At 48.6% G+C, this 14,457-nt stretch overlaps 6 protein-coding genes across 6 annotated transcripts; 3 read left to right on the top strand and 3 right to left on the bottom strand.

The window, feature by feature from the left end:
* Positions 1 to 2,960: 2,960 nt before the first annotated feature.
* On the bottom strand, positions 2,961 to 3,623 carry LACBIDRAFT_312176 (uncharacterized protein; the record flags this gene model as incomplete). Its single annotated transcript, XM_001887957.1, has 4 exons — positions 2,961 to 3,027; positions 3,080 to 3,176; positions 3,231 to 3,391; positions 3,442 to 3,623. The coding sequence occupies 4 exons, from the start codon at positions 3,621 to 3,623 to the stop codon at positions 2,961 to 2,963; spliced, it is 507 nt and encodes a 168-aa protein (XP_001887992.1).
* Positions 3,624 to 3,919: 296 nt separating this feature from the next.
* LACBIDRAFT_312175 (uncharacterized protein) lies at positions 3,920 to 4,456 on the top strand (the record flags this gene model as incomplete). Its single annotated transcript, XM_001888008.1, has 2 exons — positions 3,920 to 3,968; positions 4,020 to 4,456. 2 exons carry the CDS (start codon positions 3,920 to 3,922, stop codon positions 4,454 to 4,456), a joined length of 486 nt encoding a protein of 161 aa, XP_001888043.1.
* Positions 4,457 to 4,508: 52 nt separating this feature from the next.
* LACBIDRAFT_312174 (uncharacterized protein) lies at positions 4,509 to 5,009 on the top strand (the record flags this gene model as incomplete). The annotated part of the gene is made up of 1 exon (XM_001888007.1): positions 4,509 to 5,009. The coding sequence occupies one exon, from the start codon at positions 4,509 to 4,511 to the stop codon at positions 5,007 to 5,009; it is 501 nt and encodes a 166-aa protein (XP_001888042.1).
* Positions 5,010 to 8,194: 3,185 nt separating this feature from the next.
* LACBIDRAFT_333361 (uncharacterized protein) lies at positions 8,195 to 9,061 on the top strand (the record flags this gene model as incomplete). Its single annotated transcript, XM_001888006.1, has 4 exons — positions 8,195 to 8,354; positions 8,449 to 8,562; positions 8,628 to 9,016; positions 9,050 to 9,061. 4 exons carry the CDS (start codon positions 8,195 to 8,197, stop codon positions 9,059 to 9,061), a joined length of 675 nt encoding a protein of 224 aa, XP_001888041.1.
* Positions 9,062 to 10,402: 1,341 nt separating this feature from the next.
* On the bottom strand, positions 10,403 to 10,934 carry LACBIDRAFT_312173 (uncharacterized protein; the record flags this gene model as incomplete). The annotated part of the gene is made up of 3 exons (XM_001887956.1): positions 10,403 to 10,536; positions 10,583 to 10,720; positions 10,787 to 10,934. 3 exons carry the CDS (start codon positions 10,932 to 10,934, stop codon positions 10,403 to 10,405), a joined length of 420 nt encoding a protein of 139 aa, XP_001887991.1.
* A 393-nt stretch (positions 10,935 to 11,327) lies between these two features.
* On the bottom strand, positions 11,328 to 12,922 carry LACBIDRAFT_254718 (uncharacterized protein; the record flags this gene model as incomplete). The annotated part of the gene is made up of 8 exons (XM_001887955.1): positions 11,328 to 11,460; positions 11,519 to 11,674; positions 11,738 to 11,809; positions 11,891 to 12,323; positions 12,376 to 12,535; positions 12,596 to 12,711; positions 12,769 to 12,842; positions 12,891 to 12,922. 8 exons carry the CDS (start codon positions 12,920 to 12,922, stop codon positions 11,328 to 11,330), a joined length of 1,176 nt encoding a protein of 391 aa, XP_001887990.1.
* Between the last annotated feature and the right edge of the window lie 1,535 nt (positions 12,923 to 14,457).

Here is a 14,457-nt window from a genome sequence, read left to right as displayed (position 1 = left end):
CAGCATCTTCTGAATTTCATCGTTGCAGACGATCAGGTTGGTCAAGCACTTTTAATGTTTGGTATTAGTCTAACCTTCTTCGCAGTCTATAAATGTTGTTGAATGCCCAGAATTTCGACAGCTCCTCTTGCTTTTACGTGAGGACCTCGAGGACAAAGACATTCCCCGCCGAACGAAGATGCGCGAATCCATTATCAAGGCATGGCATGCGTATTTCAAGGTCCTAAAACAGGAATTAGCGGTATGTTGTTTCAATTGACCGCTTTGTTTCCTTGTATTCACTGTTCACTCTAGGATGCGCCAGGACGAATTTCCTACACGGCGGATATTTGGTCAACAAAAGCTCGGTACCCATACCTGGCCATTACCGCACATTGGATACATAGAGACAAGTCTACCAAGGGTCTTCAGCTGCGTTCTACACTCATCGCATTTCACCGTCTTCGAGGAAGCCACAACGGGAAGAGGCTAGCAAGAATTGTCCTCCATCTCTTGGACCGAGTTGGGATTACAGTCAAAGCACGTCTAAGTTTCATTTTCTTTCCCTTTTCTACTTTATGCTTACGTGCACAGGGAGGCCATTGGACTCTCGATAACTGCTCGCTCAACGATGCTTTCCTCAGAGAACTCGAGTTACTTCTACGCCCTCGCGACGTTGAATTTAATCACAAGGAGAATCATATAAGATGCTTCCCACACGTTACCAACATATGTTCGAATCACGTCATTGATGCATTTACTGATATCAGCCTGGTAGATGATACAGGGGGATTTGTCGCATCTGCATCAGGCCCTCCAAGCGATCCCGATAATCAGAGCTACGAAGAAGCGGTTGCTCACGACCCAATTGCATTGTGCCGAAGTACTGTACGAGCAGTACGCGCCTCAGGTCAACGACGTGACCACCTGGCAGAAGTAATAGAGGATGGAAACAAGAAAGGGTGGTTCAAGTCAACCGGGGATCCGACCATGACTATACAGGTCAAGCAGGCACAACTTATACGTGATATGAAGGTTCGGTGGGACTCTCTTTATTTCATGATCAATCGGTTTCGTAAACTACGCCCGGTATGTTTGAACTTCATCATTCTATCAGTGTATACTTATAAAAATAGGCCGTCGAGTACTTTCTTTCTTTGCCCGTCAATAGAGAGCTTGCGAAACTTAGACTTACTGATATGGAATGGACTGTACTCCAGGATTTTGAGATCGTACTGGGTGTACGTCTCTAATATTGATACCTGTTTGAGGCTAAATCTTTTTCTTAGGTACCTCATCAAGTGCAGAAAATCATGTCGAAAGAGCGCACTCCTGTTTTATCAGGCGCAATTCCTGCGTTCGAAATGTTCATGACGGCATGGGAGCAACTTGGGACAGCACACCCCCGCTTGGCCCGATGGACAGATATCGGTATCGACTGGGCGACAACTTACTACAAGAAAATGGATGATTCGCCTGCCTACGTTATTGCGATGTGTGAGTTAAGGTTCAAATTCATAGATCATTCAATAACTTGACATCATCAGTTCTCAATCCCTCAATACGATTGTCATGGATTCGACGACACTGGGAGCCTAATTACGTTGCCAGGGCCACCGTAATTATAAAAAATACTGTAAGTGTCTCAGTTTGTTACGGTGACAGTAACCTAATATACTTGTTCCAGATGCGAAAATACCATGACCGTCTTCATGGACAAGTTCAACAACCTACACCTGGTACAGCAGCCTCGCAGCAAGAGAGGCAAAGCTGGCATGATTTAGCTGGACAATACGGGCTCGAAGATATGATGGACGTTACAGGTGCTTCTTCGCAGCAGGTCCAAGGCGTTGAAGAACAATTTGAGTTGTACGAAAATGGGCCGCTCTCACCGCGTGGCACAGATATTGTAGGGTTTTGGGCGGTAAGTATAGTCTCTCACTATTTTCTAATTTGCCCCACTGATTTTTTTGTAGATAAGTGATAAAACTCATCCAACATTGTACGCGATGGCATTAGATTATTTGCCCATTCAAGCATCCTCGGTTCCTTCCGAGCGCGTTTTTTCATCCAGTGCCGAAACTGATACAAAGCGGCGAAATCGAATCCACCCTGTTCTAATGGAGGCGCTTCAAATGTTAAAGTTTTCGCTCAAGCAGCAACGACTAAACTTTACGGAGGGATGGGCTGTCACAGAAGACGAACTCGAGTACTACGCAGATGACAACGAAGATTCAGTGGATTTGTTAGGGAAGCTAACTTCAGAAATTACGGAGGATGGTATAGATATTGATGAGGTAATTCACGTTATTGGACAGGATGACGAGGATTGATAGCTTGTTCAATATATTTTACTTATCACAAAATGCATTTGTCTCAAATTCTATTACAAATTTAACCTCATTCTACTTAACGCGCGAGTCATCAATTGCGGCAATCATTTACCGGCTATAACCGGTTCAAAGCCACCGACTAAGCCGAGCCGAACCGGACTTGATCAGCTTTCGAGTGATCCACAAACCGGAACCGGCAAAAGCCGCCGGTTCAGCGAGCCGGCTTGCGGCTAGCCGAGCCACGGCAACACTAGTATGCACGCATGTCATACTGCAGCGAAATCATAGTGTGAAGAGTCGGCCTGGGCAATTACGAGTCTCAGGGACGAGTCGAGGTCACGGTATTTAGACAGTGAACAGCTCTAGTGCGAGATTGATGCCAACAATGGGTTGATGTAGAGGGAGAACCTGTGCACCCTGGCTTGTCACGGTGGGCTTGGAATCCTCAACTTGGCATCGCAGTTGTTTCATGGGTGACGTAAAGTACCACGTCCAGATGCAACCATGGGCGGAAGCGGAGAAGGACTACGACGTAGGTGTGAGTGTAAGTAGTGTTGCCAATGGCTCGGCTCACGAGTGTAACAGATGTGACGCATCTTGGGCACGATGGCGACTGAGATGACAAGTAAAAATTTACAAATTAGGAATTCAGTTGCCCGCTGGTTTCCCATCCAGAAGTGAAGCTAGTGAAGATTCGTCGCCCGAATCCAATAGACTAAGTAAACAGCCTTATCAGCAAAGTAACTACTTAAAAGACACCCACGTACCCATACTGCTTCAGCAGCAAACATTCTCCCCCATTTTCCAGATCGATGCTGTACAAGTAAAAATATCCCTCAGCGGAGATGACCATGGGCCATCGTTCTACTTGAAGTGTTGAGACAATGACACCGAAATGTGAGTGAGCGAGGGACTTACCCTGACAATGCAACGATGCTCCATGCCCCGCTCGTTGGCAGTTGGAGGAGGGCAAAGTCTCGCGACGGCTCCCACATCTCTGTGAGCGTGTTAAAAGGGTATCACCCACAGCGTGCATAAGGCTCTTCGTCAGACGCATTGACCGCTTCCGCAGACTCGAGCTATCAATGAGGTCAACACCATACCTAATGAACTCAAAGGGATGACTCACGAAACACTCCTTTTCTTCTTCTCGATGAATGCCTCATACCCACTATCCAGATCTTGCACCCCCTCCCTAAGCTTGAAGATGTGCACCGTATCATGCGCTGAGCACGACGACACGACATTGAAATTTATACGATATATCCGCGCCTCCCTCGTTCCGGCGAAGATGGACCTGGTAGAGTTCATGGAGAGGAAGGAGATGGGCTATGTGTGCCTGGATGATGTTCGCTATGGTCAACGAGCGAGAGGACGTCGCTGGACTTAGACTGGTTGGTGAGGTCAGTGCAGGGGGTTTGCCTGACGTTGTTATTGTGAGGGGTGTTGTTGGAGAGGACAAGGGCAGGTAAGGTAGGTCCTAGGAGCTGTCCGCTGATGGCTATAGCTTTGTTGGTGTCGAGATCTGCAAGAGTGGCAATGCAAACGAACCTTCTGAATTGGGCGTCATCTCTATGATGTCATATTAGAGATATATATCTAGCGCGATGACAAGGGTTTTGCGGTTGAGTTTGACGGCGACGAGGCAAACATCAGGTGAACGCCGTGTATTATGTAATTCGCATTCACAACTGACTTCCAATTTAGCTGGCGTCAACTCCTTTCTGCGAAATTCGAATATCCTCATCTGTTCGATGCCTCAGCCTTTGCCATTCGTCCCTCCTCTAGTGATCCAAGGCGACCCCACTGGCATGGGTGCTTATGAGATCTGCCTCAGGATCGAAGGCAATCTTCAGTGTGCCTCCAACGATGGGAAGCAGATCAACAACGACCTAGTCTACGTCAGGGTCCTAGGTTACCTCCTACACCACTCACCTTCGGATCAAGGATTATCAAGAGTCATATCGGAGATCACCTCGATGGGTGACGATGATGCTGCTGTTTTGCAGGTCGGGAAAATGTATTATGACGGTCTTGTCCTGGCCTTAGGATGTACCAAAAACAAACCAAAGGGATATGTTTGTGCCACTGGGTCCGTCGAAGTTCGAAACTGTTGGGGATATGATCAAAGCCTCCTTAAATGAGGATCCTCAGGATCCGAAAAAGCTGGCATTGATACACGACAATTTCCGTTGTATGGTATCTGGTTTTTACGACGACTCTGTACTGTCGATAAAGGAGCTGGAAACCTTGGTTTCATCAGGTTCAGGATCTTGCCAGCCTGTTGCCCCAACCCGGGTGGTCTACATTTCCGATCCCTGCACAAATCAAGAGATCCATCCAGATTCATACTGGGATGTGTTGCGCACTTTTGGCTACGAGGACCTTGCTGCGACTCTTCGGGGGAAATTAGTCAACCGTTTGCAGAATGTGTTGACTCTTGATTTGAATTTCGCAGCCGAGCTTGAACAGTTCAATGTTTGGTTTGTCGCAACGGCAGTTGAAAACCAATACAAGCTTGAAGCAGCTGGACCGTATCGGTTGCGCCAATATCCAGAATACGTCACCTTTACAACTCCTGATCAGGGCCAATATCCCATCCCGGATCCCACCTATCTTCGCATTCACGCTGCCTGTTCAAATATTGCATACTTATCAGGGGCAGCAAATGCAATTGACGATTTATGTAATACTTAACACCGTACATATGTCATCCGAGTACACAAAAAGTCACACCGACCCACAGTGGATGTAACACGTGTCCACATTTGGCGACATGATGTGGTAATTCACTGTGTATATTTACACCGGACAGTTCTGATTATGTTGACCTCGAACAAAAGAACGCCCACACTGCAAGAACGGGTGTGTCCGGTGTGTCCCACTATTGTTAAATTTTGTGGTCTTGCTTTCCCACTGACTGACAAGACGAATGTTTTTAGTGATTCCTATCCTCATCGTAACAAAGTCATGCCAGTAACTTTGCCTTCAGACGCCCTGGACCAAATTCTGAATCACCTCGACGATCTGGCGTCCGATGTTCTCAATGTCGCCTTCAGACTGACCTTGATGTGGTTTACTGGTCTAGATCGATGCACACAAACCCACTGCTTCCTCATATGCAAACACCTCATCCAAATGAGGAATAACACTTCTTGTCATCGTAGACGAGCACATAAAAAGTCACACGGACCCACGGTGGACGTAACATGCGTCCGCATTTGGGTAACTGTAGCCTGTAGGTGCGCATATTTAAACCCCCGACAGTTCTGATTATGTTGACCTCGAACACTGGCAAAAGAACACCCACACTGCAAGTAACGGGTGTGTCCCACTATTGTTAAAGTTTGCGGTCTTGCACACCCACTGACTGACAAGACGAATGTTTTAGCGATTCCGATCCTCATCGTAACAAAGTCATGCCAGTAACTTTGCCTTCAGACGCTCTGGACCAAATTCTGAATCACCTCGACGATCCCTCGGATGTTCTCAATGTCGCCTTATCCAACAAAACTCTCCACTCAGTCGCAGTACCACAGCATCTATACTATCGCGACATCCGCAGTAGACTGAACAATCCCACCCTTTGGACATGGCTTTCTCGTCCTGATGACCTCTGTGCTGTCCACATCCATTCTCTGACGATCCTACCAGACCAAGGTTCTGACTTTTATCACATCAATAATCATTTCTATGATTTGCGGGAGCGCTTGCCTCCCGATTTTACACCAGCTGAACGGATACCGTTGTCGTGTAATTTGGATTTTGACCTCTGCCGTCAGTCTGAAGCAAGTCTAATCTCGACTTTGAAACGCATGTCGGGTTTGGAATGCTTTAGGTGGTATTGTTTACCCCGACCACTCTTCGTTAGCGACGACGATATTTGGACTGCTCTTCAAAGCCTCGGAACGGTCAAGGAGGTCAATATCTACGATAGGGAAACTAGCGAAATTAAAATCCCTCCTGTGGTCACCTCAGACAGTGTGTGTAATTCCCACTTTTATGACAGGAATTAATCTAATTGAGATCCGGTTCATAGTTTCTCCGTTTCAGCACCCTGAAATGCGTTAAGTTGCAGTCCTCAGTTTGTAGAGGGTCCGATGAGCCTATGATGCCACCTGGGCAGTACTTTACACTCCCACTGCTTGTCCAATGGACTCCGACGGACTTTCATCGGACCCTGCCATTTCCGATGGATTCAGTGGACAGTCCGTCGGAAGACCGTCGGAGTCCGTTGGACATGACTGGATTCCGCTGCAAGTCCAGGCAAAGTCCAGTGAAAGTCCACTCAAACTACTTAGAAGTAAGAAATGGTTGGACTGGCCGGAATTCTGTGTCCGTTGGACATCCGCTGGACTTCCGTCGGATTTCCAACGGACAGAGGCAGAAACCATCATAATTGCTAAGTTCTCAGTCTGCTGGACTTCCACTGGACTTCCAATGGACTTCTGGACTAGCAAAAAAGGCACAACTTCCAACAGACTTTCAGTGTCCAGTCTGCAATTCTTATAAGTAAATCTAAACAAGTCAGGCCCTGGTCAGACCTTCTGCTAAATTCCTTAAGACATTGACGTTTCAAAAACAAAGTATATTTTATACCTACATAAATTTATTTTACTACATTCTATGTTACAGAGAAGGGGGAGGGGGTGGTGATCAGAAAGGGAGGGGGGAGGGACAAAAAGTGAGGGGGAAGGGACAAAAAGGGAGGGGGGAGGGACAGAAAGGGAGGGGGGAGGGAATGGTAAGCAGCAAGGGAGGAGGGAGTAAGGGAGGAGGAGGGAGTGGGGAGCAGCAAGGGAGGAGGAGGGAGTGGGGAGCAGCAAGGGAGGAGGAGGGAGTGGGGAGCAGCAAGGGAGGAGGAGGGAGCAAGGGAGGAGGAGGGAGCAAGGGAGGGGGGAGGGAGTGGTGAGCAGCAAGGGAGGGGAGTAGGGTGGGGGGAGGGAGTGGTGAGTAATGGTGAGGGGATGGAATGGTGAGTAATGGAGGGGGGAGGGGATGGTGGTGCTGGGCCCTCATCCTCGTTCGCGCGTGGTCATTGGCGCGCATCGTTGACGCGTTATTGCGTCGCGCCGTGTCGGCGTCCTCGCGTCGCGTCGCGCCGTCCTCGCGTCGTGTCGTGTCGCCGTCCTCGCGTGTTGTGTCATCATCGTCGTGTCGTCGTCGTCGTCGTGTCGTCGTCCGTCCTGTCGCCGTTGCGCATCGTTGTTGCCTTTCGTTCTCCTTGGGCGTTGTTGTCACCTCGTTGTTGTCTCGTCGGTGGGCGTTGTCGACACGTCATCGTGTCATCGTTGTCGTCGTGTTGTCGTGTTGTCGTGTTGTCCGCGTCGCGCGTCGTTCACACGTCATTGTGTCGTCGTCGTCGTGTCATCGTCGTCGTCGTGTCGTCGTGTCGTCGTCGTGTCGTCGTCGTCGTGTCATCGTGTCGTCGTGCCATCCGCGTCGCATGTCGTGTCGTCGTGGGTCGGTGGGCTGTCGTTGCTGGGGATGGATGTGGTTGAGGACAAGCGACGATGATGGCCAAATGATGCGTCGGCGTTTGCCGATGACCGTTTTAGGAAAGCGGTCAAACAGTAGGTATGTATAGTACAAAGTACTTACTTATATCAAAGGCTCCTTGGTGCAGCTGGTTTAGCATTGTGTTCCATATGCTTCAGATCCTAAGGTTGAGTGTTCAATTCCCCAATGTTGCATTTTTTTTATGTTATATATTAATAATAATAACAACAGTCTGTTGGAATTCCGTTGGACTTCTGTTGGATTTGTCCACTGGAATTCCATTGGCACTTGCTCGTCATTTCCAGTGGACTGGGTGCTAGTTTGCTGTTAGTCCATCGGAAGTCCGTCGGAAAAGTCCAACGGACTTTTCAGTCCGACCAAAAATGCTCGGAAAAGCTTCGGACATTCACCGGAAAATTTGCTGTATTTCAAAGCAGAAAAATATCTGTTCTGCATACCCTCAGTCTGCTCGGAAAAGCAGTGGCAGCGTAAAGACCTCCACCTGGGCTGGAGAAAATGTTGCTGAACTTACCAGATCTCGAGGTCCGTTGTCCGTTTCTATTAATCGTCCTAATCTTATCTCACACTCGCACTTTGATTTCAATTCGATGGATTTCTGGCTGAATTCAGGTGTTAGTATTGGAACTTGACCTCCACGAGCAATTCTACGGTACCGCCAACATCGACAATTTCCTCACCTCTGCAAATTTGCCCAAACTGCGCATCCTTCGCTTCCGCGGGGTGAATTGCCGTGTAGATCCGCTCATTTGCTTCCTTACCGTTCATCGCACTATCGAACACCTAGCTCTTGCCTAGATGATGCCAGGTCGTGCCTGGACGCAGATGGAGCGCCAGTTTCCTGTCGACGCTCTGCCCAACCTGCGGCTGAGATATTGAAAGCCCCTCGTCCGACCCTTGAGACGTTGCTTGGTGTCGAGGTGCACGATACAATTGTGGACTCCAACTACTTTACCTGGGATGACGACTGGGAGGAAGAGGATCATGATGACTACGACGAGGACAAAGAAAGGGCCTCGCCGTGGAAGGCGATTTTTTTGGAAAACCTCATGACGCAGCGTCCCGTTAGGCGTTTTCGGGTCCCCTCTGTCAATTCTGCGCAGGAGATAGAGCATCTTTCTGTTGTTGCTCCTCAAATCACGGAACTCAGGGACATTGTAACCACTGGACAAAATCCTGAAATTCCCGTAAGTTCATTCAAATTCCCGATCTACCCTTAGGTTAAAGAGTAAAATACCATTTTTATCACTGCAACAGAACAGCGAATGGCATAGGCTATTTTCTCTCTTCCCATTGCTCGAAGTAATTGAAATTTGGCCCTTCGTATGGTTCTACCCTCTGGTGGAGAACCTGACCATAGAGTCGGCGGTTGGTCGGCGGAGAAGAATAACACTCAAATCCAGGCCCTTGCAAAGGCGTGTCCAAGGTTAAGACTCGTTCTGGTTGCGAGACACGCGAAGAAAGCAGTGATTATTCGAGGGCGGGGTGGAGAGGAGCCCCGGGTTGGCCCCGGGCAAAGGCAGAAGGGGTGAGGTGGGTTGTCAGAAAGTGGATGGAAAGCGAAGAAGTGGCTGTCAGAAGCTGGGAGAATGTGTATGGCCCTTAAGAGCGACGTTTATTCATTTTCTCCCCTTGACAAAAATGACTTGGTCGCCTGTTTTCGTGGATGAATTCATGTTAAGTTGTTGTGAATTTGACTGAACCGGGCAGCCTACGCGTTCTCATCCTTCACGGTCGCCCTGTAGATCTAGAATTTTGAGCCTGAATTGATGAAAGACAAAGTAGCACGATATGTGCGCACTGCGCTCAGAGTCAAATGACACCCAGAGAACGTTGGCGGACGACCAACCTCAAGATGAGAGCTGGTTCTCTGCGAGTTCTGGAGCCACATGCTGCAGCCACCCCCAACAGCTGGTATGAACGTGGAGGGAGGTTCAAGGGTTCTTGCAATGTTCTTGGGTCAACTTGAAGTGTAGATCTCCAATTCCAAAAACAGAACTTTCACATTTTTTTCGGATTCAACACTGTGTTCCCTTACTTAAATTAAACATAATGAATTACTACCATCGGAGACTGGGGTGTCGTTGATACATGTAGAGAATGAAGTTGATAAAGTACATATGCGCAACCTTCGGCGATACAACTTTCAATGATACACTGGCTATAAAGTAGCGCTCTGTAGAAAAAGAAGAGGCCATCAGCTGAAAATTCTATACGGGAAGTATGGTAGGAACACACCAGATATCAATGATACACCCGATGCATTGCGCAACGCGCGTCCTCCGGGCGGGGGCTCCGCCGGGGACCAGGTCCACACCGTGACCAGTTAAATATCGCCCAGCTCGTAACGCCGAGAGATTTCTAATAATGTCGACGTTACTCAGCGCGGGCAGGGCGTGGCAAACAGGTTGCCCAGGCTGTGCAGGCTGGAAACAAATGAGCGAAGTAGCGGCATGTAAGATAGTACTCACGACGGCTACCGACGGACGTGATCCATCCAGAAAAAGCACCTCCTCATAGGGAATTTGGTGTCCTGTGCCCTTTCCCATGTTGCCGTTCTATGTGTGTGCTGGTTAGTTATCCTCGATACCAGGTATATGGAGACTTGCAATGGCGATCTGACGCTGAATATCATTTAGCCTACGATCAAGCCTGCGATCAAGCGCTGCGATCGCGTTGAGGACTATGGCTGCACCTGCCAATGGGGCTGAAAGGGGATGAGTAAGGACAGAGAAAATGCAAAAAGGGCGAACCTGCGGGTGCTGCAGGGGGCGCGGCGGCAGCAGGAGCGGGTGCTGGAGCGATTAGTGAAAGTTGCTTTGAGGCGATGATATCTGCGCCGTAGAAGGTGACCGCTTCAACGACGTCGGCGGGGATGTCCGTATTAAGACCTGAAAGAAAGGTTAGCGATCTGGTTCTTAACCATTTGAAAAGAAGAAAAGAATAGAAAAACTGACGAAGCTCGTGTGACACGTTGGCCATGAGCTTAACTGCTGCCGTGACGTCGGCGGCGGTTGGGGGGTTTTCAGGTTGAGCGGGAGGCTGTACACCAGCGACGAGTCCGGGTGGGAGATTGAGGGTAACTTGGGCCAGCGGTGCGGCCATGGTTAGGAGCAAGAAATTGAAGAAAGTCGCGTCAACCACACGTGACGTGGGCAAACTGGCAGACACCATATGTCACTGTGGCATGCCTCATTCAACTCGCCGGGACAACTGGCCACATGCAGACTTCTCTGTTGACGGCTACACTTCCACAGCCCATCACGAGCACCTCCGATATGCACGGCGACCGCACAACCTAATGCAACTACCTCTGTCGTATTGTTGGACAGCTACGACGTACAGCCAGGCCCAAGGGGGGTGCCAACGAGGACACGATGATGAAGACCAGTAAAAATATACAAAATAACACATTCAGTTGCCCCCAGGTTTCCCATCCAGAAGCGAAGATTCGTCGCCCGAATCCAGTAGACTAAGTTAACACCATTATTAGCAGAACTAACCACTTAGAACTTTGATTTGCACACACCTATATTGCTTCAGCAACGAGCATTCTCCCCCATTTTCCAGATCGATGCTGTACAAGTAGAAATATCCCTCTGAGGAGATGACCATGACGTGGGGCATCGTTCTATACAAAGCGTTGAGACAACGACACCGAAATGTAAGTGAGTGAGTGAGGGACTTACCCCGACAACGCAACGATGCTGCGTGCGCCGCTCGTTGGCAGTCGGAGGAAGGCAAAGTCTCGCGACGGCTCCCACATCTCCGTGAGCGTGTTGGGAAGGTATCCGCCCACGGAGTGCGTAAGGCTCTTCGTCAGATGCATTGACCGTTTCCGCAGACTCGAGCTATCAACGAGGTCGGTTAACAACATACCTAAAAGAACCCAAAGAGAGAAGACTCACGAAACGCTGCTGCCTTTCTTCTTTTCAATGAACCCCTCATACCCACTATCCAAATCCTGCACACCCTCCCTACTATCAATCGACGCCGGCGGGCTAGAAGGCTGATCACCACCACCACCCTTGGAAGACGAGCTGGCGCCCGGCGAACCTGACGATTTCTGTGATCCAAGCTTGAAGATATGCACCGTATCATGCGCCGAGCTGACAGCCAACAACGTCGACACCACATTGAAATTTATCGAATATATCCGCGCCTCCCTCGTCCCGCGCCTAAACTGATAAAGCTTCTCCGCGCCCGGGATGCTCCATACGCGAATGACGGTGCCTTTCTCGGAGGACGTGGCGAGGATGGAGCCGGTGGAGTTGATGGAGAGGAAGGAGATGGGTGCTTTGTGCGCCTGGATGACGTTGGCTACGGTCAGCGAGCGGGTTGAGAACAAGAGAACGTCGCCGGACTGGTTTTGGGGTGAGGTTGACGCGGGGGGTGGGACTGACGTTGCTGTTGCGAGGGGTGTTGTTGGTGAGGGCACGGGTGATGGGTAGGCGAGGTAGGAGCTGTCCGCTGATGGGGAGAGAGCACAGATGGCTGTTTGTTTTGTTAGTTGTCAAGATTCGCATCGGGAGAAGAGCAAACGCACCTTCTGGGTTGGGCGTGGTCTCTATAACGTGTAGCAACCTCATATTCGAGATATCGTAGATATATATCTCGGTTTCCAACACGATGACGAGGGTTTTGCGGTTGAGTTTGACAGCGAGGATTGATGACGGAAAGAGAAGTTCACATATCATGGATTGACGCTTGGGGTGTCTGCTGGTGAGTTACTCTTGCTATCAAACACAGCGGTCGAAACGACTCACTTTTGTATTGACAATCTGCAGCTTCCGTGGGCTAGATTGTGGTTGATCGGCTGCACCCACAAGGGCTATCAGCGATGTGCAGAACAGCATCTCGACTATCCCTCGCGCCCCGTCATCTAGCAGCAAGTCAGCGACAACGAGCCTCTTGGACGGTCTGACAAGTCACTACGCACTCATGGTATAAACACGGCCAAAAGGATCACAATTGGTGATGCAATAGCCCTTCCGTGTCCCCACTGACACACATCTGTGATTCCAGTGAGCTTTCTGACGATTCAGAGCGTTGGAAACATACGAAAAGTCCTGGTTAAAGTTTGCGAACAACATATTCGCGTTTGTGCGTTCTGCCATGATGATGGTAAGAGTCTAACCAAGGTGGCCTTATTCAGTGAATGACTAAGCGCCACTTCTTTCTCAACGGCTCACTTTGGGCTCCCTCTAGGCGACTCGAGTTCAACTTCCATACCCATAGCGTCTTCGGGCCAATCATCAGTGATACCTACCGATACCAATATACTAACTCTTTCATCTCAGACAAACCCCGTACTTATTTCCTCAGCAGACCCGACAATCCCTGGCATCCTTGAACATTTTTATGTTCTCAGCTAATGGACGTAGGTGATTTCTTATCTGATCGTATCAACGAACAACAAGCAGAGCTGGATTTCGCACGAGCTGAAGACGGGGCGTTTATACAGAGTTTTTCGCCTGGGAGCAAGAAGAGTGTCGTCGAACACTCATTAGTCTTTGCACATAACCCCAAAATGCTGCGATCACCTAGAGTCTCTACGTCTCACCACCCCTCTCAGGTCACCATTGTAGAGGGCTTTGAAGAGTTCTACTTCGACAATCTCGTCGATGGCAGCGACTCGTTCCAGGCATCTTGCGCCACCATCGAAGCTGCTCGATGGAAACCATGTCCAAGCTATTTCAGCTGCACTCCAATATCGCAGAGTACTCAGCGAGACGTGGTCCAGGACCTTATGTTAGCATTTATAATAATATTATGCCCTACATACATAAACGATCCCCATTTCCCAGTTTTCGAATACCTCGAGAACGTTAGCACATTTGCTCGGCAGGAGGAATTTAACGATCCTGACAGTAAGCACATACTTTATTTCAACCGGTATTATTGACTTTGAAGCGATAAAAAAAAGTGGAAGAAATCCAAAACGAAACCGTGCGGAGGTTGATTTTTGGGCCTCACAAATTTACACTAACTGGGAAAAAAGAATGTCTGGTCATTTTTTGGACAAAGTTGGTGCTGTAACACAAGAACCAAACATTTTCAGAACTAAGCTCTGGTGTATGAGACATAGCTAAGGAGGTGTAGATTGTACATACCAAGTCTGGGGATGAATGAATGAAAACTCAGGATAAGGCAGAGCATTCACTGTGACAACTTCCAAAAATGGGATTTGACAAAATGGGAAATTCTGAATGACTGCAACCTACTGGAAGCAATTCACAATTTGAAGCAGAAATATTTTAAACACTCAATCTCCCTGCTATTGTCATAAGCCCCATAAAGTCTCTGAGATATAAAATTCTATAGTCTCCCCAAAAAAGTGAATTTGAATTGATTCCCCTCCTTGGACATTTGCAGTTGCAAATATTGCCCAGGATTGATAGGAGAAGGTATCTATTGTCATAGTATTGTACATATACATAACTATTACTGTTCCATGATCTGATTTGACCACATTGCCAGGAATAAAGCATTTAATGGCTAATAAAACTTCAAGAAACTGTGAAAATCAAGAGACATATAGTCAATATGGTTCCCAGAAACCCTGCTTCCAAGGGGTTACAGTTAATATGGGTGTTTTGAAATGTCCATGCCAAGTGCTTCTACCTAT

Source organism: Laccaria bicolor, genomic scaffold, assembly GCF_000143565.1.
Source record: "Laccaria bicolor S238N-H82 LACBIscaffold_50 genomic scaffold, whole genome shotgun sequence".
In the NCBI taxonomy this organism is placed as follows: domain Eukaryota; kingdom Fungi; phylum Basidiomycota; class Agaricomycetes; order Agaricales; family Hydnangiaceae; genus Laccaria; species Laccaria bicolor.
This window is presented reverse-complemented; position numbering and strand designations above follow the sequence as displayed.